The sequence below is a fragment of the Neofelis nebulosa genome, chromosome 18 (assembly GCF_028018385.1).
Source record: "Neofelis nebulosa isolate mNeoNeb1 chromosome 18, mNeoNeb1.pri, whole genome shotgun sequence".
NCBI classification, from domain to species: domain Eukaryota; kingdom Metazoa; phylum Chordata; class Mammalia; order Carnivora; family Felidae; genus Neofelis; species Neofelis nebulosa.
In genome coordinates this window covers 14,766,403-14,791,505 of record NC_080799.1, presented here as the reverse complement: position 1 = coordinate 14,791,505, position 25,103 = coordinate 14,766,403, and the positions used below count along the sequence as shown (strand labels likewise).

The following is a 25,103-nucleotide window of genomic DNA, read 5'->3' as shown; positions in this document are numbered from 1 at the left end:
TATTCGGTTTCCGTCTCCTGGCACGAGGCCCCCAGTGCCTAGAGTGCTGCCGACGCACAGGAGGTGCCCAAGGCATATTTGTTGGCTTGAATGGAGTTGAGTGATCTGAAGAGAAATTTAGCTTCTCAAGAGAATCGGGTGTGAGCCACTCCGGAGAGGATGTCTCCTGCTCTCCACTCAGCTTGCTTCTGGTTTATTTCTGGAACTTGGATCTTGTTCTTTTGGCCTCCACGTGGGTGCTAAATCCCCAAAATGATTTCGTTTTCTCGGATGTTAATGATTCTCCGATCTCAGGATATTAACGTTTGTAGCACAGGAACAGTGTGACTTAATGAAAAATTAATTGTATTGATTGTTACCGTCTTGTTCACAGATAAATTCCACTCGATGTGCTGCTTGCGATATTGCTGTAGATGCCAAATGGTCCAGCGCCTAAGTTTCTGTCCCGGGCTGCTTGCCTCATTTTCTCGGAGAAGGTGCTGGTTGTTGTGTGAGACGTGGCTCCTTTGGTGCAGAGGCACCAGGCTAGTCCCCGTGAAGCTGTTCAGTCTGCTGGGCCGTGGGAGCTGGGCTGTCTCCTCCTGGGGCAAACGACCCCACATCCTGCCCCCGAAGCAGATCTAGTCTGGGGTCAGGAGCACAGCTCTCCTCCACTCACCCTTCTTCTTGCCCCGTCAGGGAGCCCTCCTTCCCTGTGAGCTGGTGTGGTGAAAGAGTGTCAGTTGTCTGCTAATGTGATGATGGGTGGCTGGGGTCCTTGGATGGTTTCAGGGTGGGGGCTGGTTGCCAGGAAGACCGAGGTAGGATGAGAGGGTCGGAGCCTTTAGCCCCATGCCCCGGCCTCCAGGGAGGGGAGAGGGTTGCGGATCGAGTTCAATTCCCGGTGGCCAGTGACTTCATGAGCCATGTTTACGTGACAGAACCTGCCGAGCCCTAAATGACAGGGTTTAGAGAGCTCCCGGCTTGGTGAGCACATTGAGGTGCTGGGAGGGTTGTGTGCCCAGGAAGCTCCACACCCCCTCAGCCCCGTTCCGGATCTTGTTTTGGGCATCTCTTCATTTGGCTGTTCCTGAGTTGTATCCCTTATAATAAACCAGTAAATGTTAAGTAAGGAGCTTTCCAGAGCTCTGTGAGCCGTTCTAGTGATGATCAAACCCAAGGCGGGATCGTGGGAACCCCAGACTTTATTATTATTACTCTTTTTTAATGTTTATTTTTGAGAGAGAGAGAGAGAGAGAGAGAGAGAGAGGACACACTCCAGCAGGGGAGTTTGGAGAGAGAGAGGGAGACACAGAATCTGAAGCAGGCTCTAGGCTCTGAGCTGTCAGCATAGAGCCTGACGTGGGGCATGACTTCACAAACTAGACCGCGAGATCACGACCTGAGCCGAAGTCAGATGCTTAACCGACGGGGCCGCCCAGGTGCCCCGGGAACCCCCGACGTTATAGCTGGACATTCAGAAGTACAGGTAGCCTAGACTTGCGGCCGACGTCTGAAGCGAGGCCAGTTTTGTGGGGCTTGACCTGTGAGATCTACACTACCTGTGAGCAGTAGTTAATGTCAGAGTTGGACGGAATCACCGGACACCGGATGGATATCCAGAGAGTTGGAGAATTAGTAGGGGTGGGGACCCTCCCCCCAGCTGGTGTCAGGTGTTGCGAGCAGAAATGGATCCTAGAGGGCAACTTGGCAATATGTATTAAGTGCCTTAAAAATGTTCCTGCCCTTTGACCCGGCAGTTCCATTCCTGGGATATCATCTTAAGGAAATGAGCATCAATACTCGTGAAAATTTCCATACACGAATTTCCAAGGCAGCGTTATTTAAGAGCAGAAACGATCTCAACGTGCCACACTCGGAGCGTGGTGAGCCCAGTTGTGCTGTAGGCATATTACAGAACGCCACGTGGCCATCAGAAGTGATGCTCTAAAGACGAATAAACTGTATGGAAGATCGAGATGGTTGTGTGTTAAATGGAAAAAAACGTGCGAAGCTATAGAGAGTGCATGATCCAAATGTAATTAAGAATATGTGTATGTAAAAAGTTTGGAATAAAATGCCGTAATGTATTATTAACGGTGGTTATTGCTGGCCGGTGAATTAGATGATTATTTTTTTTTCTTTATACATTTAGGGGGCGTTTTCCTGAGGAGCGTACATCAGTGTGTAACCTGTGAAATGTTGCATCCAGCTCTGGTGGGTGCGGGTCCAGCTCTGGTCTTTTGACCCCAGAGGTCAAGTCCAGAACCCCCCAAGAACAGAAACTGCCCTTCTTCTCTCCTCACTCATCAGCTTGTTGTTTTGTATAAAGACCCTCCGGCCATTCTCACCCTCATACATATTCACATCTAATTTAATGATTTTTCCTTTCAGCCCTGCCTGGAACATTCTGTCCAACACAGGGTGCCCCTGGCTGGGATGGGCTTTCATTGTTAGTGTCTATTCTAATTTGCTTTGCTCTTTTACTGTTGGGGAATTTTCCATCAGCTGGAGCAACCTGGCATGCTAAAATAAATTCTGCTTTATCTGTGGAGGTGTAAATTTGGGGACAGATAAACTCTATGCCAGCTCCTAAGCCCTTACAAATGGCCCTAACTTTTTGACTGCCTTGTGCCACCCAATTTTAGGAAAGAAATGATTATTTTTCATGACCTGGGGATATGGAGTCTCTGTCTAGTTTCACCCCCTACTGAGTTACTGAGATGCTTTTCTTTCTGAACGCCAGCTAGGGGAGGAGTTGGCTTTGTTTTTTAATGCAAGGTGCCATTTTGACCATGAGGTAAGGAAAAAGGCCAGACGCATGGGGGTGCTTGAGATACCCAGGATGAGCAGTGCCTCGCTGGCCCGCCAGTCTTGAGTGCTTTGAAGGCCCTTGAAGTTTTTCAACACAGGCTCTTGTCTGCTCCCAGGGTTACCAGTGACTCGTGGGGAGTCTGGGGCTGGTGGGCTTACAGGAGCCCTGCTCAACTCTATATTCTAACCTTAGATCACAGAGGCAATTATGCCATCCGGGAGGGATGGTCACGATTGCCAGCCATATCTTTTTGCAGATGCCTCCCAACAGGGGCCCTTGCCTGCCACCCTCTTGGGAGAGTACATCCCTTCGGCCCCCCTCGCCCACGCTGTGCCCCTACCGGAAAGCCCTCTTTGTTGCACTGACTACAATCCTCAGCCTCCTTCCGGGCTCTCCTAAGGCTCACCTTGTTTGGTTCGAGACAGATTATGCTTAGATCCTGAGATTGCCTTTGCTGATAATTTATTTAATCAGGTTCATTGTGGGAATTATCATTTATAATAGTAATATATCATAAGCCAGTAGCATACAGGAGAATGCCTCCTAAGTAGCCAATAAAGGAATAGCCTACTTCAGGCTAGGGAGAGATTATTGACGTTATTGTTCAGGCCAAGGGGAGAGGAAAGAAAGAAAGCCCAAAGTTGGAGGTGTGCCTTTCTATGAGTTGGTTCTCGGTAGAGTCCGTCCTTCCTACTGAAAGTTGGGTGCCAGCTTTGGAGAGCCATTTAGATCGGCGAAGAGTGGCCTTGCCCAGACCAAATGCTCTCACGTTGCTGGGTGCACCTCCTGGTTTTTAAAATGGAAAAGCCCATCACGTGATGGGCACCGTTGCCGTCACAGTGGTGTCAAGCACACAATGGTCCCCTCTACTTTAGGTGCGAGAGTTGGATAAGAAGGTCCTCAAATCCACCTTCAGCCCAATGTCACCAAAACACGTCATTCAGAACAATTTCAAACCACAAATAAGCTTTCGCCACATGGATTTGCGATCATAACGCATCAGTAGGCAGCACACCTCCTCCCCCATGTAATTGCCAGGTGTTTTCTTTAAAAAAATTTGTTTTAATGTGTATTTATTTTTGAGAGAGAGAGAGAGAGAGAGAGAGAGACAGAACATGAACAGGGGAGGAGCAGAGAGATAGGGAGACACAGAGCCCGACGCGGGGCTCGAACTCACGTGGGATCGTGACCTGAGCCGAAGTCGGACGCTTGACCCACGGAGCCACCCAGGCGCCCCTTCCAGGTGTTTTCTGTTTCAACTTCTCTCTCCTATCTCCTGGGCACTCTCTTTTCCCTCGGGTACACCTTGCATTCTTTCAGCCTCCTTTGTGAAACAGGACTCCACTTAGATAAAGAACAGAGAAATAGAGAAATGCCTCCAGGGTTGGGACCCCTCTTAGTAGTGTTCCTTACCATCTACGTCTGTGCAAGTAGCACAGAATGAATGATCACTTTGTCGAAATGGATGGAGTCGCATCTCAAACAGCAAATAACCTAGGAGTGAGGATCCTTTAGCCCTTTGGAGAGAGTACCACGAAAAAAAAATCCAGCTTAACAAAGGGCGTTATACAAAGCAGCACGGAGCCCCATCCTGCCCCCCGTCTCTGTGGCCTGTCCCCTCACTATTATGAAATGCGGGAACACTTCTGACCCCACTTCCTCCTGGCACATGGGTCCTCCTTGAGGACCCCGCCCCCCTGGCTGTTGGAGGCCTCACCTCTGTGTTCCCTGCTTATTGAAACCAATTAGTTGTATTTGTGGACTGATTGAACAGAATTGAATTGGAACTCATTCACGCTAAAACCCGCATTGGGATCGAACCAGCGTTTTATGGGCAATTACGGTCATTTTGTTCCCACTTTCCGTTCTGGTTGGGTACCCAGTATTACTGTCAGCAGTAGCTGGTCCCGTATGGCCAAATGCTCACCAGATCTGGCCGCCTGGCACGTCTCACGGTCCTGTACGCCGTGTGACCAAAATGCCCCTTCCCTTCCCTCTCTGCAAGTATGTGCCTCCTCCTGAATTCTCTCTCGGTTAATGTGATCGGTCCTCACACCATCAGGCCAACCAGAAACCCCAGCATCATCCTCAATGCTCCCTCTCCTAGACGCTGGACTCCCGAGCCCTTCCGCCTGGCCACGCAGAAAAGCCTCAGACCCTGTTAGCAGCGCTGTGGGGTTGAGCCCGGCTTCCTCACCTTCCCGCAGACTGTGGTGAGTCCTCCCAGTAAGGCCCCCGCTTCTCACCTCCCAGCCACTCCAATGCCGGAACCCTTGGTTTAAAAACCAGTCTAGGGGCGCCTGGGTGGCTCAGTCGGTTAAGCGGCCGACTTCGGCTCAGGTCATGATCTCGCGGTCCGTGGGTTTGAGCCCCGCGTCGGGCTCTGTGCAGACAGCTCAGAGCCTGGAGCCTGTTTCAGATTCTGTGTCTCCCTCTTTCTCTGACCCTCCCCTGTTCATGCTCTCTCTCTGTCTCAAAAATAAATAAATGTTAAAAAAAATTAAAAAAAAAAAAACAGTCTGATCCCGGGGCGCCAGGGTGGCTCAGTCAGTTAAGTGTCCAACTTTGGCTCAGGTCATGATCTCACGGTTCGTGAGCTGGAGTCCTGTGGGCTGGCAGCACAGAGCCCGCTTCGTATCCTCTGTCCCCATCCCGTCCCCACTCTCTCTGCCCCTCCCCCGTACACACACACACACACACACACACTCTCTCTCTCTCTCTCTCTCTCTCTCTCAAAAATAAACATTAAAAAAATCAATCTGATCCTTTCTTTTATTGATTGATTGATTGGTTGATTGGATTTATAACCACTGAGGACTCCCTGTGGCCTACAGCAGGGCTTGACAAATTTTAACCATAAAAGGCCAAAGTGTGAGTATTTCAAGGGTCATGGGCCAAACCGTCGCTGTCACGACTTCTCAATTTTACAGGTGTAGTGCGGAAGCAGTAGGACTGTAGATGACAGACCCAGACAGTGTGTAAATGAGCAAGCATGGATGCATTCCAAAAAAAACCCGCCTTATTTACCAAACAGGTGGGGGGCCACATTTGGCCGCAGGCCACCATTTGCCAACCCCTGGTTTTCAGGGTAAAGGTCACACAGCTCCCAAGGCCCTTTGCCATCTTGTCCTCGTGCACTTCCTCCCCTCATCTCTCTCTCTTTTTTTAATGTTTATTTATTTTTGAGACAGAGAGAGACAGAGCATGAACGAGGGAGGGCCAGAGAGAGGGAGACAGAATCCGAAGCAGGCTCCAGGCTCCCAGCAGTCAGCACGGAGCCCGACGCAGGGCTCGAATTCATGGACTGTGAGATCGTGACCTGAGCCGAAGTCGGATGCTCAACTGACTGAGCCACCCAGGCGCCCCCTCCCCTCATTTCTTAATGCCAAAGGATTCCGGTGTGACCCTTCTATAGGGTCATCTCTCTCGTATGGAAGGACATCCATGGGGTTTTGTGTGGACTCCGATTCCTGCTCTTGTCATTGTCTGGTATGAAGATCCCGTTACCTCTCGGTCTAGACTAGACTAGACCAACTAGACTATAATCTTCTCATAGCTTGGCAAGTTTCTTTTGCTACCCAACTGTTCCAGCACAGCATATGGCCTGTAATAAGTAAACAGCAACTCTTCATCGAACGAATGGCTGTATTAATCACCTCTAAGTATTCATTCGTCCTTCTCAGAGAAGGTGCAAATCCTTCTAAATCTCTTTTCTCATTGACCCAGTCCCTGTCCTATTAATTTTCCTGAATAAAGACCACGAGGCTCCGATCGTGTATTTTCTGGTACACTTCTGTGGGTATTTGATAATTGCCACGCTGAACTGCATGTCTCTGGTTCCGCCATTTCTCAGTGACGTCTGTCAACAGAACACATCTTGTTCGTTAACAGAGTGATCGCTTCTTGTGGTTGAAGCCCATATTCTTCCTAGAGACACATGTCTGTGGAGACTAAGCAGATTTCGCATCTAGCAGGGATTGAGATAGGAAAAAGTATTGTCCTTCATTACTGAGTTGAGTTTGCAAATTAGCGCTGTGAATTTCAGCTGCTTCTTCAAGGCCAGAACGCTAGCCGACGACTGTTGACTCTGGTTGGATGTCATCTCATGCACACTTTATTGGAGTGACCTGACTGATGAATCCGTTCTGTATGATAGTCCAGCCTCTGCCATTGTTTTCGCCCGAACTGGCTATGTCCCTAGAGAGCGTCATGGACCCAAAGCCTGGTTCTTAGGGATACAGGTCGTCCCAGTGGTGGCTCTGATATTTTTAAGAAAATACACTTGCTGGTGTAATGAGAAGTAAATCTTTTGGGCTCTGGAGCAGCGTGCTTTCTAGTCAAGACCTTGCTCGGCCCCAGGACATCAGGGTAGAGAGGCACTTAACCACGGCCACTTTCATACACCACAAACTGGCAGTGGGACAGGCTCTCGTCACCGCCACTGTCCCCTCTACTGTGGCCTGCAAAGGCATCTTGGAGGTGGAAGAATCACATACCGTTGCCTGATGTGCACGTATTGTGTGAGCATGAAATGTACTTAAAGACCAAAAGCACAGCACGCTTATGTAACCCTGAAGCACCAGGGACTTTAGCCCAGAGAGGGGATAAATTCCAGGGAAAAGTGCTCCGCATTACTGGGTTGTTCCTGCAACTTGATCTGTGGTCCCCACTTCCCAAGGATGTGGCCAGTGGCCAGAGCCCCTTCGTGTTGCCAGCAGCCTGCCCTGTAGCCACAGGCAGGGGGATCCGGCCTGCTTCCGTGTCTCCGCTGGTTTTATGGGCATATTTCTCACACCCTGTTCTGCTATTAAAAATAAAAATAAAATGAGGCACACATCACATGTCTCCGGCTGCAAGACCCATTTCCTTCTAATAAGCTTCTCGTTTGCCTGGGCTTTCCCTACCCTGGAAAGATTAAATCTCCAGAGGCTCCTATGATGGATTTCTAGTTTTGTACTTTTTTTTTTTTTTTGTCCCTGTTATTTTGAAAGAAAATGAAGTTAGTGAGCTTTGTCTGCCTTTGCAGACTCTCTCTCTCTCTCTCTCTCTCTCTCCCCAGGAGCCAGGAGCAGATATTCTGGGCAAACAGAATTACAGCTTTGTCCCACTTACTGGGGGCCACAGAAAACAGAACTCTGAGCTGATGTGTACCTGCGCGGTGCTGGAGCAGGGTGGAGCAGGGCTGGCCTGGTTACTCACGGCAGAACAGCAAACCGTGGGGGCTCGAGGACTCAGGGAAGCGTGTCCCTTCACAGGGCAGTTCCAGGATGGATGCTGTCCGACTCCAGCAGCCCAAGGGGAAGGCAACTGTAGAGCAGCCCGGGCAGTGAGGTGGGGATCAGGAGGCATACCCTTCAAGGCCCTCATTTCCAGGCCGAGTTCACAAACATCCCTGGTCCGGCCTCTCCGGGGTGTCCCGTGTAGGGATACAGGCCAGTTCGTTTGTAAGATCTAGGACATACAGGGGATCCCAGGAAAGAGGCCAAGCCCTGTAATAGCCAGGGAGCTCATGACTGAGTCAGACGGAGGAGAAGTGGAGATGTGACTCGGGAAAGGAGAACAGGGGGCAGAGGTCAGCCGGAAGCCGGCCATCCAGATGGCCCGCCTAGGACCCTGGCCTCTTCTTTGACTCCAGCCTGGGCCCCTGTCATCATCTGACATTTTCTATTGCCGCACGCTTTGTGCCAGTTCCGGAAGTAGAGGCCTGATGTAGAGGCTAGCACCCAACCCATTTTTCAGAAGGGGGGATTGAGGCTGAGGGAGAAGCCCGCCCCCGCTGCAGGGCAGGGTCAGGCTGACTTCCTGGTGAGCTGACTCCCACCTTGGGAGCCCCTGCGTCTGTATCCTCCTGCCCTTGGCATCTGGGCTCAGGCCATACGAGGCCGTGGGCTCCGCCCCGCTGTCCTTGAGTGCTGAGTGCCATGACCTCAAGCTGAGCAGTGGCTCTGAGCTCTTTCCGGGCCACCTGGGACTTGGTAGGAAAACATATGGCTGCCTTAGGGAATCTTGGGCATGTTTCATTGGTGAGAAAAGCCTAAAAGCGCAGACAAATCCCTTGATTCAGAATTTGGACCAGACTGAAATTTTTTCTTTATCCTCAATGGAAAAAAAGAGGGGCGTTTGAACAGCAGATTAATAGGGTATGAAGGAGAACACAGGCTTCCTGTTCTTCTCTTAAACACTTTAACAATGTCCACAGATCCCCAGAAAAGGTCTGGAAGGACCTTAGGGATCCTCGTGGCCAACCCAGCTCATTTTACACATGAGAAATCTGAGGCCTCCGGGTTTGGCTGTGGACCTAATTAGCTAATGCGCCTGGCCAGGAGCCTAGGGTCCCGGCGCACAGGCTGGTCTTCTGTCTGCTGGAGCCCACACCTATTCTCAGAAAGCATTCAGCAGGCAGAATTCGTACCCATGGTGAATCTGCTACTTACATGGGATCCTTACTTGTGCAGGGAGGATCCACCATTGGACACCTATCTGGGTAGCGCCCCCTTCAGGGTGTGGGTGGGAGTCCGAAGACAGATGACCCGCCCCCCCCCCCCCCCCCCCCCCCGCCCGACCAGTAACAGACAGGGAGAGAACATTGGCCATGGTGAGCAAAGATGTTTTTGTGGGAGGCCTGACACGCTTTGGGCAGGTAAAGAGGAAGACAGGGCATCTCAGGTGGAAATACCAGCTGGGACAGTGCAGCGGTCGGAAAACGGGGCCCTGGAGGTACCAGGCCCTCATCCCTAGAGCCTGTAAATATTTCCTGGGGAAAAAAAGGCTTTTGCAGATGTTAAGTTGAGGACCCTGCGGTGAGGAGCTTATCCTGGGTTACCTGGAAGGGCCCTAGATGCCGTCATGAGTGTCCTGATAAGTGAGAGGCAGGGGAAGATGGGAGACAGCAGAGGAAAAGGTGATGGGGCCATGAAGGCAGAGAGATTGGAGTGACCTGGCCACAAGCCGAGGAAGGAGAGGCAGCCACCAAGAGCTGGAAGAGGCAAGGGACAGATTCTGCCCTAAGAGACCACAACCCCGTCCACACCTTGATTTTGGTCCAGTGGTACTGATTTCGTGCTTCTGGCTTCCAGATGCTTCGAGAATAAATTTCTGTTGTTGTAAGCTGCCACGTTTGTGGTGATTTGTGACAGCAGCCGCAGGAAATTGGTACCAACGGGAAGGGACGAAGCTTGTTTGGGTGAGAGTGTGGTTCAAGGTATTTGCCAGGAGCACGGCCAGATATTTAGGGAGGTATTTAGTAGGTAAAGGGGTTAGGCCCAGTGTCTCGTGTTAGTTGGAGGAATTTCTGCAAGCTTCTGCATGGATCTTTCCCTCCCGACTGGAGCGTAGGGCTCTGGAGGAGAACCACGGCACCCAACAGATTGTTGTTCGTTCTCTGCGGCACTTAATTCCGTGCTCCCTGGGTACAGACAGCCAATACTTGTTGAACAGCATGATGGATGTTGGCAGCTGCCATACCTGGGCTTGCACCGGCTTTATTGATGAGCAGTCAAAGCTGGCCAAGTCTGCTGTTCAGATCCCATTGATGAACCTGTCATCTTGAGACCACGGTCTCGAGTGAATTCCCTGTGCCCTGCCTCGCGGTGGTAGGATGTGGTGGGACGCACCCAGCCCACCCAGGACTGACGGGCTGCCGGGGCTCTGGAGGGAGGGGCTCTGGGTGGAACGCAGAACAGCTCAGGTTGGGGTCAGAGGACAGGCGATCACCTGCCGAGTGGAGTGGCCTTATTGATAGCAGAGTCCAATTCTCCGCCGGCCTGGAGAGGATGTGATTAAAGATGCCTTTTGGGCCTTTATGACACTCTTATCGATCCGAGGTTGTTTATAGCCATAAAACAGCTGTAAATTAGAGGCATGAGATAAAAACAGGAGGATACTTAACTCCTGTCTTCCTGTGAGGTTGAAAGAGCTCTCTGTACCTCTTCCACAGCGGTAGGGAGCTGAGACACCAGTGGGCAAAGGGGAATCTCTTCTTTCCTGCAAACGAATGGCCCAGGTTAAGAGGCAGCTCCCTCCTCACAGCTGAAACCCAACTGCTCGTTCCTGCTCAGGAAGTGTCCTCGGTTAACACGAGCGTCAACTGGGACCACAGTCCAACTGTGCGCCGACCGCGGGGTTTTAGGATGGTCCGGGCCTTCCGAAGCTGGTTTTCTTTTTTCCCTTCCTTTCCTTAGTTCTCATTTCCTTTTCTCTTCCTTTCTGTTGCTTTTTCTTTTCTTCCTCTCTTTTCTTTCGTCCCTCTTTTGGCTGCTTTTTTTCATCGGATTAAATGGTTCTGACCTATTGCTATTCGTAAAGCAGTTAGGAGTGTTCAGCAGAGTATCACCAATCATTTCAGCGCAAGAGACCAAGACCTGTGACCGTTGGACCTTCTTTGCTTTCCCCTTGTAGAGATCCGAGAGGCCTTTCGGGTTCTGGACCGAGATGGGAACGGCTTCATCTCCAAGCAGGAGCTAGGAATGGCCATGCGCTCTTTGGGGTACATGCCGAGTGAGGTGGAACTGGCCATCATCATGCAGCGCCTGGACATGGACGGTGAGACCCCGGCACGCGGCACGGTCCCCGAGATGAGCCCCAGCTTGTCAGCGAGACTTCCCCCCGCCCCCAAGCTTATTCATTTGTTTTGAGACACAGAGAGTGTGAGCAGGGGAGGGGCAGAGAGAGGGGGAGAGAAGGAGAATCCCAAGCAGGCTCCGAAATGTCAGCACAGAGCCCCACCCGGGGCTTAACTCATGAATTGTGAGATCGTGACCGGAGGCGAAATCAAGAGTTGGACCCTTAACTGGCTGAGCCACCTGGGTGCCCCAGCGAGACCTTGGTGTTAAAGGGCCTTGCACTTGGGGTCAGAAGGCTTGGGCTCATGTCTCAGTTTACATTTGAGGGCTACATTAGGGTTTTTCAAACAATATTCCGTGGAGTCCCAGGGCCCTGCAGAGGTGGTTCTGGGGCCACTGGCAGGGCAGGGTGAAGAAGGAGGCTGGGCGAGTGGAACAGCCACCATAATTCTTTCCACCTCCCCTCCCTCTCTTTTAAATAGCGTTACTGAGCCAGAACTCACATGCCATAACATTCACCCACTGAAATTTTGTGAATCAGTGGCTTTTAGTGTATTCACAGATTTGGGTAACCAATGCCATAATCAATTTTAGGACATTTTCACCACTCCGAAAAGAAGCTCTGCCTTTTAGCTGCCACCTCTCAATCCCTCTATCACCCAAGCCCTAGGCAACCACTAATCTACTGGTCTCTGTGGATGTGCCTCTCTGGACATGTCATATCAATGGAATCCCACAACGTACGGATCCTTTGTGACTGGCCGCTCTTACTTAGCATAATGTTCGTAAGGTTTCTCCATATTGTAGCGTGTATTAGTACATTTTTTTTTCTTTTTTACGGCCAAATTATGTGCCGTTGTCTGGGTATAACAGCTCTTTCCTATCTGTTTTACTTACTGGGTTTCTATATACAACCTCACGGGGGCGGGGGGCGGGTGGGGGAGTGAGGTTTCACTGTACTTTCAAAAAGTTCTAAAAAAACAACACCTGACATCTCTGAGGTTCTTTCCTCGTCTAAAACCCGGAGGCTACCCCAAACCTGTTGTGACCCTCCCGACGTTCAGATTCTGCCTTGACTGAAGGTCCAAGAAAAAGCCTTCTTCTTCTTCTTTTTTTTTTTTTCAACACCCTCCCCCCCCCTCTGAAAAGCAGCTTGATCCCGGGCCTCCGGGGTCCAGCGTGGTGGGCATTGGGACTCTCAGGTAGAGCATGAAGTGTGTAAGTGAAAAAAAGGAAGCAGGGGATGATGGGGTCGGGAAGTCCTTTGAAGGAAAGGACCATGGGAGGGAGATGTTTGCTTGGCCTGCAAACATACAGGCCAACTTGCAACTTGCAACTTGCAAACTTCCAATCTTCCTGATTGGAAGAAACCGCTCGCTCCTGTTACTTTGCTGGAGTTGCCGGAAGGATGATAATAAGGGTGACCATATGGCGAATGAACCCCAGCGCCAACCACGAAGCGCAGCTGTGACCATTTATTTTCTGGTTCAGGAAAGAGATGTTTCATCAGGGGTGTTCAGCGGTATGAGCAGTCCCAGCCTTGTCCTTAACGGCTCTGATTGATTGTGATTCACCATGTCTTTGCAGGCCTGATTTTGACCTTGCTTTATATTTAGCTGCTTGCTTTAGATATTTCTGAAAAGCCGGAGCGAAGCACATATCGTATAGCAAAGTCTGTTTTCCGTTGACCCCCATCATCATTTCGGAGATACATTTCCAGAAAAAGTTTCCTTCTTAAAATAATAGAAATCTTAATTTATACCTCTGTTCGTGGAACGAAGATTTTGCGCTTTTGAGTCTCTGCCCACAACTCGTATAACAAAACCTAAGTGGAATGGACTAGAAGCAAATGGAATTAGTTACATTTAATAAAAAAAAAAAAAAAAAATGAGCCAGGGCTATTGTGGGTGAGTTACTCCGATGAAATCGTGGGGTCTGCCTCAAAGTTCTTTCCGGTTCTTTGTGTATTCAGTCATCAGATCTCAGCTCACAGGGAGTTTTTACATTGTTGCAAATCTTCCCTGATTCCACGAGGTCTTGGAGTCCCGAGGGATCTTGTGCGCCCGTGGCAAATTTCCGTTCGGTTTAAGAGCTTTCAAGTGTCACCAATTTACTTACCGCTCATCTTACTCAAAGGAATGCCAAAGGAAGAACTTCCCAGAAGTTAAAAGAACTTCACAGTTCTCTTGCAGAGAATTTCTGTTAGTTCCTTTAACAAAAGCTGAGGCCGTCAGCTGCTTTGCAGTCACTCCATCAGGTAAAGACTTTTACTTTTTTTTAATATTTATTTTTTTTTGAGAGAGAGAGAGAGAGTGCAAGGGCAGAGAGAGAGAGAGGAGGACAGAGAATCTGAAGCAGGCTCTGTGCCGACAGCAGAGAGCCCGACTTGGGGCTCAAACTCATGAACCTTGAGATCATGACCTGAGCCACCCAGGCGCCCCACATTTCTTTACATTTGAAGCTCAGCTTCTTCGAGGTTCTGTTTTGTTGCCCACACAAGCTTTAGTACAGAAGGTATGAAGACAGGGCAGCTGTGCACAGAGAAGGAACTTTCTACCCAGTTTATTAATTGCCTAAGCGTGAAAAGAACTAAGTGATAGATGCCCAGTCTGAGACTGAACCGTGTCTTTAAGAGTTCTGCAAATGACGCTGGTAAGTGACATTTCTGGGGTACTGCATTCTGGATACGGATGGATTGTTTTCCAGTGTCTTTCTCTGAAACGGGCCTTTTGAGCTTCGGTTAAAACAAACAAAAAAATAGGTCCTAATTATATCCTTCCTTTCTAGCTTCTGTAACTGGGAGTTCTCCACGGAGATTCAGCCTTACTGAATTAAGTTATTCTCTGGCATGAAACTTCTGGCGTGGCATAAATTTTTATGGGGATAATGCCAAAAACACGGGGTGTCTGGGCTGGAGCCTAAGCTCCATGCTTAGCTTGTAAGATGATGGTGCCCCGGTGTCCCGGGGCAGCGGGAGAGGGGGCAGTGCCTCCGTCCATCCAAGCTGGCCGTGATTAGGAGCTGGTCTGGCCCACACACCGCTCTTCTCTTTCTGGGGTCCCTGCCGGTCTGCCCGACGGTGAGGTCATACCTTCGGCACAAGGCCCGGCTGGAGTAGCCTAAGTGTGTCTGTGCAACCCAATTTGACACATGAGGCTTTCATTAGGTGGTTCCTCGGGAGTGGGGTGCCTTGCCGCCTAAGCGTGTAATAGCAAGCTCCCTGGATTAGGCAGCTCGGCGGGATTTCCTGGACACAGAGCCCGCAGCCAGACAGCTGCAGCCTGTGTGTGTGGAGCTGGTTTTCCAGAGTATACCATGGAAGGCAGGCTGCAGGGTCTGGGATTGCTGTCTGGGCCTGTGGCCAATTTGCATTCAGTGCTGCCCCTGCGTGTGTGTGCGTGCACACGCGTGTGTGCGCCGTGAGGGCAGATGTGCTCAGAGTTAAATAAACAGAAAACCAGAATTTGCGCCTGATGCCCATTGCTTCCTCTTTGGCCCTTGACTGCAAAGGCTCTTTCTCGTCACTTTGACTCCATTCCACACCCCCTGGTGCTCGCGGTTCTTCTTCCGTTTTATCAGCCTCTGCAGCCGAGGGGACTTTTGCCCGAACGCCAGCTGGGAACCAGAATCCCCCTTTCCTGGATGCTTTTGGCCAGGATCTCCCCTTCAGCCCAGAAACTGCAAGCCTGCAGATCTCGCAGTGCAGCCCCTGGAGGCATTTAATTAAGCCCAGCGCCCTAAGGCCTGCCTCGCAGGTGGGGGAAGCAACTTCTCTCCATTGCCTCTTGCTACTGGTCATGTGCCGCCTTTGGAAGAATTGACAAATTAGTCACCCCAAAAAGTATCTGCACCCAAAAACAGTATCTGCAAAGCTTACCACTTTCATAGAAGCGGGTTGAGAAAGGCTGCTTGAAAAGGACTCGGGTTTTCTGCCACGACCCGTCTGTTCCTCACACCTCTGCGTTTCCCACGGTGGCTCCGGGGCCCCTCCGAGCCTGCAGCCTCCTTCACAGGGGAATAAGGCCCTGGTGTCTTCAAGTCCCAAGGGCTAGTTTTGACTGCTCTCCAGATTTTAATAGTTTCATCAGCCACACCCATGTGGCCATCTGGAACGAATTCAGCTAGCTCTGCACACAGTTTCCCAAAAGCAGTCAAACCAAAAGACATTTTCGGCCACTTGGGGCCTCTGCAAGGGCCCCACTCGCGGGTGCTGATGCCGACCTCTCCCCCTGCAAGCTTCCCTTGGGGGCTCCTGCCCTTACAGAACAGAAGGCCCTCTTTTGAAACCAACGTAGGCCTTGCCTTCTTTCTCCTCGATTTCCTTTCTGCCTCTCGAAGGTGCAGAATGTCAGGAAATTCCAGCAAATGTGGGCTTTTGAAATGACTTCCTATCTCTTAACGGGTTCGTAGTTTGCTTTTAGGCCCACCTCTGTCTGGAGAGTGAATTTGACCCCGTTTAGCTCGACCTTGAAAAGATTTATCAGGCGGCCGCTGTGTGTGAACTTGCTCATTTCTGTGGTTGGCCAGGTTCACTTTGGTTCATTTTGAGACAAGTCACTGAACTGCAAAGAACAAAACCGTGGCCGGAGTCACGTGGCACCGTTAGCAATGGGCCTGTTGTGCCCACGCCTTCACATGCACGTCTTCCCCACCTCGGCTGCCTGTTCCTTACAGGTACGTCCTTTGCCGATTAGTCACGATCATGACCTCTCTTGTGACCATTTGCGATCTCCTAGAAGACGAAAGTGAAAGCCTAATTCGGAGGAGTGCTCACGTCTGCCTCACATTCATGCAAGTCTGGTACTGGTTTGGATGCTCTGGGACTGTTGTGAGCTAGAACGCACGCTTGTTTCCTGTGTGTGAGGGAGGATGCTTGCCCACAGTCTGCATGAGTGAAGCAGAAGGCGTATAGTGGGCAGAGGGACACTTGGGGCTTTGTAGCCAAAAACAGAAGGTCCTGAACCTGATGCACATCAGAAAACACCTGGGGGGAGTGTTAAAAAACAGACCAGTAGAGTCAGACTCACAGCGGGGCCCAGAAGCCTGCAACCTTCTTTAACAATCTCATCAAGTTACAGACAGCAGTGTGTCCACTGACATAACCAGGGGACTTTGGACCCAAGGAAAAATCTAAAGCTGTGAGCACTTGTCTGAGCAAGAAGGTCTGACTTAGAGGTAAATGCCTGTAAGGCAGAGGAGATTTTTCCTTTGGGAATTTGACGAAGGACGAGGACAGTCTGTGGTCGGCCAGCCCTGCCTGAAAGCAGGAGTCCCTCCCAGACAGAGCTCACTCCTCCGGATGCCCCAGCTTTCTCCCTCCTCCGTCGGCGGGCCAGGGACCTGCAGACTAGGCATCACCTGGGAGCTTGCTTAAAATGCCAAAGCTCGGGTCCACCCCAGATCTGCTGATTCAGAGCCTGCATTTTTTAAAGTTATTTACTTATTTTGAGAGAGAGAGAGCAAGCGAGCTCACATGGGGGAGGGACAGAGAGAGGGAGAGAGAGAGAGAGAGAGAGAGAGAGACAGAGAGAATCCCAAGCAGGCTCTGTACTCATGTGGGGCTCGTAGTCACTAACAGTGAGATCATGACCTGAGCTGAAATCAGGAGTCAGACGTGTAAGTTGGACTGAGCCACCCAGGTGCCCCAAGAGCCTGAATTTTAACCAAAGTCCCAGGTTATACATATATGCAGGAAAGTTTGAGAAGTGCTAGTCTAAGGCACAACTTTGAGAAGGTGTTTCCTTGTTTGAGGTTATCTCCGTGGAGTGAGGCCCCTCCCCAGTCTCCTGCCAGAAACTCGCCGCCCAGGGATTCGCGACTTACAAACTGGAAGTAATTCACAAAGCCAAAGTCCTGGCGGAGGTCAGTTACAGGAATATATCCAAATATTTGCCTTTGTGAATACTCACAAATAGCATCAAACTATTATATATGTCACTCCTTGTCAGTGCATTATTGCTGAATGTACTTGGATCTTGCCATGGTTAAGTCTTAGCTGGGTAAGGATAACGATGACCAACGCTTATGTAAGCTCACCATGTCCCCAATAACAGCAGAATAACACAGGTGCAGTCTTTACCTTGGCCACACACTGTTATAGGCTTTATTAACTTTTTAACTTTATTAACTTCTTTGTTCTCATATCACAGGTACTAAGTAGTAGGATTCTCATTTTTGTAGATGACAAAAATGAAGTAAGTAACTTGCCTGGTTCATGTTGCTGGTCAGACCATATGAATTTAAGGTCTTAACCACATATCTTGTAGATACATTATTTGTGTGTGTGTGTGTGTGTGTGTGTGTGATTTTAGTAGGTATAGGTCACTTAGGGTGACAGCAGGGCATTGAAGCGGTGACTAAACAGGACACACACATACACACGTACTCCAGGGTCATGACGTCACCTAGGTATTTCAGACCTATAGGTGAATGTGTTGGTTACCAATTACTGTTCCAGATAGTCTCCTGCTGTCACCTTTGGATGGATGACAAGCTCCAGCCACTTCTGAGGTTATGTTGGTAGGAGTCAAGCCTGACCCTAGAACAGAGTCTATGAATTGAAGGATGGTTGCTCGTTGCTTTAATGAGGGGAATCCTTTTTAGGTCCTCTGGGGATATATAGTTGGGGTAGATGTTCATGAGAAATCAACTCCAACCTTCCTGACTCTGGGAGCAATTCCTTCTTCTGTGTTATGCCAGGGAAAGTCTATCATCTTAAATGTATTGATAGTTGGCCATATTGAATCCAACCTTCAGCCAAAGATCAGACTGTCTGAGCCACTTCTAACTACCCAAACCAAGGTAATAAAAACAATTTCTGGTAATGAGTACCCATTTCAGTAAGAGCGTCCTCAGCGGATATTATATTCCCTCTCCCTTGTTTTAGCGCCCTGGAATCCAATGTTAACACTGATAGAAATTACCAGCATCTCACCTCTCTGTGTTCTCTCCTACCGGACTTGAAACTTCTCCTGGGACGTGTCCGATCTGATAGTAATCATGGGTGTAAAGGCAGCAAAATTCGGTGGGAGTAGATCTTGAAAATAGGCATCCCCCTTCAAGGCAGCCACTGCAGCTGTGTTTCTTCCAGATCTTCAAGCTGGTCTTGTCTGATCTCAGGGAGATCTCAGAGGGGACACGAGGGAGACTCGGGCATTCTGTATTCTGAATCCACCCAGAGATCCCCATTCCAAGACTTAGGTCGCACTCCTTTCCTTCCGATCAGTGCCCTAAATTTATTTTACATCAGAGATCTGGGGAGTCCATGATCTCAACTTAACAACTCTACAGACCACACAGTGAACCTTGGGGTCCTGCCTGCAGTTGCCTGAAGCACGTGATTCTTTTGGGGCCACCTTGGAATCACTCTTGTCCTCTGACTGTGACCAGAGCTGAGAGTTTCAAGGTCTGAGCTTGTTTTCTCTCTCAAGGGCGTTCACAAGCAGCCCGCCCTCCACATTCCTTGTAGTCATCATTGCTGCCGTAAAGGTCAAACACAGGAACTACATGGGTCTTCGAAAGCCTTGCTTTCAAGAATTATTTTATCCCAAGAAACCACAGATGACATTTAATTAATTATGATCCCACTTCTGTCAAGGATACCCGTATCCTGTTTTTCACTGGCAGGAAGGTCAGTGCTTCATTTAATAATAGAGGTGAGCAAACCAGTCTCAGAATCCCATTTGGGAAGGTTGTTTCTTCCTGGTATACACATTACATCATGAACACAGAAACCGTGTTGGATTCCCAGAGGCAAGAGTATTATGTGGAAGACAAGAACTTGCTACAGTCCTTCATATGTAAATAACATTTCTGTCAGGCAAGGTGTACCGAAAGGAATACGTGAAAGGGCCATCTCAGAACACCCCGACCAGTATTGAGCGTTATTTAATAAGTCATTCCTGGAGCACCTGGGTGGCTCAGTCGGTTGAACATCCGGCTTCGGCTCAGGTCACGATCTCGCGGTCTGTGAGTTCGAGCCCCGCGTCGGGCTCTGTGCTGGTGGCTCAGAGCCTGGAGCCTGCTTCGGATTCTGTGTCTCCCTCTCTCTCTGACCCTCCCCCGCTCATGCTCTGTCTCTCTCTCTCTGTCAAAAATAAATAAAACATTAAAAAAAAAATTTTAAAAAAAATAAAATCTACTCTCTTAGAAGCTTTAAATTATGTAATACAGTACTACTGGCTACAGTCATCATGATGTACATTATGTCCCCATGACTTATTTATTTTATAACTGGAACTGTGTATCTTTAACTCCCTTCACCCATTTCACCCAGCCCCCCCCAGCCCCCACCTCTGGCAACCACCAATCTGTTCCCTGGATTAATTGATCAATTGATCCATCTACCTACCTGCCCATCCATCCATCCATCTATCCACACACACCACATTTTCTGTATCCATTCGTCCATTGGTGGACATTTGGGTTGTTTTCATGTCTTGGCTCTTGTACATAATGCGGCAGTGAGCACGGGGGTGCATGTATGTTTTCAAGTTAGTGTTTTTGCTTTCGTTGGATAAATACCCAGAAGTGGGATGGCCGAATCATCTGGTAGCTCTATTTTAAAATTTTCGAGGCACCTCCATACTGTTTTCCATAGTGGCTGCACCATTTGCAAGTCCATCAACAGAGAGTGAGGGTTCCCTTTGCTCCACTTCCTGGCCAATGCTTGTGGTTTTGTTGGTAACAGCCATTCTAGCAGGTGTGAGGTTCTGTCTCACTGTGGTTTTGATTTGCGTTTCCCTGATGATTAGTGATGTTGAGTACCCTTTCATGTACTTGCCGGCCATCTGTAGGTCTTCTCTGAAAGAATGTCACTTGAGATGCTCTGCCCTTTTTTTAATCGATTGTTTGGTTGTTTTTTGTTTTTTTGGTTTTTTTGCTATTAAGTCGTATAAGTTCTATTTATATTTTGGATATTAACCCCTTATCAGATACATAATTTGCAAATATTTTTTCCCATTTTGTAGGTTGCCTTTTCATTTTATCCATGGTTTCCTTTGCTGTGCACAAAGGATGTTTGTTTGCTTGTTTCTCTAAGTATTCTTGCGGTTGTTTGGAAGGTAGATTTCTTGATTTCACTTTTTCTAGTAATGTCCATAAAGGTTTGGTGAACTGATCTCTAACACCAGTTACAAATTAGTAACAGTCTTTTTTATGGAAGATGAGAAATGAAATGTTTCCTTCCTTTCTCTTTTCTATTCTTTGTTAATTTCAACATATGGTTATTATAAATGTGCTTCCCTTCCCTTTCTAAAAATAATTTTCGGGTTTAAAGAATATTATCAATTTTATAGCTATTTTTGAAACAATTATTTTGCCTGTACATTTAAGTAATTTCAGTGCTGACACGCAGCCACATTTACCACGATCTCTGTTTCTTTTTTTAAAAATTAATATACATCTGTTCGGCATAAACTTTCCAAAATTTCTGTCTTTTCTTTTCTTTTTTTTTCAGGAGGTTTACCTCAACCCTATACCTACCTGCGACTATTTCTGCCTGAGAATGTTTCTGTTGACACACACAATTCAATTTAGGTACAAGATTCTTGGGTTTTGGCCTCTTTTAAAGTTCAGTGATTTCTACTCCATTATTTTGGGTTTTTGACATCAAGAAGCTCACTGCAATCCTGCTGTGTATTTCTTGCAATCAACCTAATTGTGGTGGGGGCGGGGTGCATCCTATTACTGGCGAAGTGTGAATTTCTCACCTTCTCTGCTTCTCTGGCTTGTCACTGTTCATGCTGGTTAGTAAGTTGGTTCTTGCTGTTCTTAGGGCTTATGATGTGATTCACACTCTGGATGTTTAGACTGAGGTTTTTTGTTTTTTTGTTTTTCCCTAGGAAACTTTTTTTTTTTTTTTTTTTTTTTTTTTTTTTTTTTTTGCCCCTTTTGTTTTCTGTTTTTGCTTCATCAGATGTTAGTCTCCTAGCCTTCTGTGCGGGTTAGATCCTGGGCTGTGGTCTCCATATTTTCCCCTCACAGATGTCCATTCTGTCATTCTTCCGTCTTCTGGATTTCTCATATATACATTTATATCATACACCTATCTTGACTTCTTCACTACTTTGAGGCTTTCCTGTGAACCGTGTACTCATCACTGGGTTTTATTTCTGTAACCATACTTTCTCAGGTCTGTGTCATCTTTCCTGTCACTTTTCTAATTTGGATAAGGTGGCATCCTCTCAGTGTGGTTGAGGAAATAAATCGGATACTTCCCAAACATTCTTTGGTAAATCTGCTTGGCAATGAGGCAGTTGCCGAGTTCTGAGACGGTTGCTGGTGACTTTCGAACCACGAAATTCTCACACAGGTCTCTTGAGTTTTCAGAGTAGAGGCAGATCTATCTTGCCAAGGCTGACTCAGGGTCAAGCTGGACTAGGTTCCAGCAGAGATGGGTGCGGGCAGCAGTCAGATCCCCTTCCAGCACCAGGCAGAGAATGGGGTGATGTGAGGGAACTATAAGCAGGTTATTATAAGCCTAGGGAAATTGAAGAGAAACTGAGTAGGTGTCTCTTATGGTCTGGGTATGCATGGGATCCCTATAAAAATTCTCCCTGAAATTTCTGGATTTGCACTATGTGGGGGTCCCTGTTTTTTTCCCATTTCTGTCTTGTTTCTGTGAGTATAACTTTTAGATCAAATAATAATAGTAACTTCAGACATTTTTCTTGTTTCTGTTTGTTTTCATTGTTTTTTGTTGTTGTTGTTAAGGTTTATTTTTGACAGAGACAGACAGACAGACAGATGAAGTGTGAGTGGGGGAGGGGCAGAGAGACAGGGAGACCCAGAATCCAAAGCAGGCTCCAGGCTCTGAGCTGTCAGCATAGAGCCCGACACAGGGCTTGAACTCACTGTCCACGAGATCATGACCTGAACGGAAGTCAGATGCTAACCAACTGAGCCACCCAGGTGCCCCTCTAGTTTCTGTTTTTAATGGAAATGTCCCCAGAGTTGAACTTAAACTTGCAAATGGCCTTGATTGCTGTTTGGGATGGATATTAGTTATAATGGTAGGGCAACATCCTATTTTTGGCTTACCTTTTTTTCTTTAAATTAGTAGTAGCTACTCAGTATCTTTTTGGCATCTACTGAGATAATCCATAGTTTTTATTATTTTGCCTGTTGATGATATGTATTATTTAATTGGATTTACTAAAATTAAAAAAATGCCTGCAGTTCAGGAAGATTCCTTCTTCATTCAAATGAGTTTCTCTCTCAATATCCTATTGTGTTTGACTAGCTGTGTTTTATTTTTTATTTAGGTTTTTGCATCTACATCCATAAAAAATAATTGATGTGTTGCCCTTCCTTTCCATTTGGCAGGGTTTTGTATCAGAGTTTTTGCTGGTTTTATAAAGGTATTTGGGAGTTTTCCATCTTTTTATGCGCTGGAAGAGATTATAAAATAATCAGTTTTGAATATTTGAACGCATTCCTACAAAGTCATGTAAGCATAAAACCGTCTTGAATGGTTCTTTACCAGTATTTAGTTTATATCATATTTATGAACCTATTCAAATGATCCTTTTCTTTAGTAAATTTGATTTTGTTCCCAGAAATTACCCATTTCTTTTGGATTTCAAATGTGTTAATGTAATGTCTGCTTGTCATTCTCCATATTTTATTGTCTTTTAATTCTGTAAATATATCATCTTTGTGATAAATGCACATATGCTTGTTTGATTTCTTTTATCTTAATATGATTTCCAGATGATCTTCCTTGCAAATACGTATTTTTTCCTCCAAGAATTGTTATCACTGTCTTGATTAGCAGTGAGATTAGTTCAATTTTGAGACCAGGGGTTTACATTGTAGATTCTAATTCTGCTAGGAGTTTTTATTTTATTTGTATTTTTTTTCTTGTAGTGTTTTCTAGTTTTGTTGCATTTTTTAACATCATTTCCCCAGCTTCCTTTTCATCGCAGCCTGTTCTCAACAGATCTCTATTTTTTAATTGATTCACAATTCAAATACTATAGAATGCACATTTCTTGAGTGATCAGTTTGATGAGTTTTGACAGTTACATACAGCAGTGTAACTCATACCCCAGTGTAAGATTTGAACAAAATAATTCCTTGATAAGTATTTGTTCCTACTTCTGTGGCTTATGTATTCGTTTCTTAATAGTGTCTTTTGATTAGCAGACATCTTAAGTTTGATTAAAGCCAATTTATCACTTTTTTTTTCCTTTGGAGTTCAGTGCTTTTTGATTCCCATCTAAAAAAAAATTAGCCTGCATCAATGTTTCGTGTTTTTTTTTTAAGTTTATTTCTTTATTTGAGAGAGAGAGGGGCCATGAGCAGGGGAGGGGCAGAGAGAGAGAGAGAGGGAGAGAGAGAATCCCAAGCAGGCTTTGTGCTGTCAGTGCAGAGCCCGATTTGGGGCTCGATCCCATGACTATGAGATCATGACCTGAGCCCAAATCAAGAGTCAAACGTTCAACTGAATGAGTCATCCAGGGGCCCCCGCCTGTATCAGTATTATAGAAATACTTGATTATGTTTTCTTCTAGAAGATCGATGGTTCTGGCTTTCACATTGAGGTCTGTGATCCACATGAAATTAGTTTTAGTGGATGGAGGAAGGTACAAGTTGAGATTCTGTTTGCATTAGTTTTTGGTTATTCTAAGCACAGTTTGTGAAAGACTTTTGTTTCTTCTTTGAATTGACCTGAAACCTTGGTTGGATATTGATTGTTTCTGGATTGCGACAGTTTCCGGATTCTCTGTTCTTTTGATCGATTTCCTCCTTTGTGTACAGTAACATCATATTGTGCTGATTCCTATAGTATTATGCTCTCTCGAAATCAGGAAGTATAGGTCCTGAAACTGTTCATTTTCCCCAAATTGTTATGGTTATTCTAGATCCTTTATGGTTCCACACAGAGTTAAAAAAATCAGCTCGTCAGGGTGCCTGGGTGGCTCAGTCGGTTAAGCCTCCATCTTTGGATTTCAGCTTAGATCATGATCTCATGGTTCATGAGATCAAGCCCCAAGTGGGGCTCTGTGCTCACAGTGCAGAACCTGCTTGGGATTCTCTCTCTCTCTCTCTCTCTCTCTCTCTCTCTCTCTCAGCCCCTCTCCCATTTGTATGTACTCACTTTCTCTCTCCCCCCCCACTCAAAATAAATAAACATTTAAAAAAATAAAAGTCAGCTTGTCAATTTTATCAACAAAACTATCTGGGGTTTGTATTCCAATTGTGTTAAAACTATAGACACATTTTAACAGAACAGACATACTAACAACAGTTGACTTGTGATCTACAAAGGGTACGTTTCTTCATTCCTTCTTTGGCTCTCATCGTGTTTTTGTATGTTTCATTGTGGATGACTTGGTTTATTCCTAGGTTCTGGGTGATTTTTGATGCCATTGTAAATTGCATTGTTTTTAAATCTCACTTTTAGATTATCTGCTACTATTATGTAGAGAACAATTGTTGCTTTTTCAATTGATTTTACAGTCTTTATCTTGCCAGTTCTACGAGTTTTTAATAGCTTCTACAGGATTTTCTACAGACTCAAAGATGTTGTCTCTGACAGTTTCAATTCTTTCCTTCAAAGTTTTATGCCTTTTATATTTCTTTTCTTGCCTTATTGCACCAGCTAGGATTAATTGAAGTGATACGAGGAGACGCTTTTATTTCTTTCTTGATCTCAGGTTAAATCTTCCACCACGTAGCATGTAGTTAGCTGTAGGCTTTTCGAAGATGCTTTCAACAGATTAAATACGTTCTCTCTACTTGCG

At 47.1% G+C, this 25,103-nt stretch overlaps 1 protein-coding gene across 4 annotated transcripts in view; it reads left to right on the top strand.

Moving 5' to 3' along the window:
* CALN1 (calneuron 1) overlaps positions 1-25,103 on the top strand; it is a 528,610-nt gene that overhangs the window by 264,198 nt on the left and 239,309 nt on the right. For all 4 annotated transcript variants that reach the window (XM_058711417.1, XM_058711416.1, XM_058711418.1 and 1 more), the window contains one exon: positions 11,192-11,335. In XM_058711417.1, the coding sequence (XP_058567400.1) occupies positions 11,192-11,335 (144 nt within the window). The remainder of the gene's footprint in view (positions 1-11,191; positions 11,336-25,103) is intronic.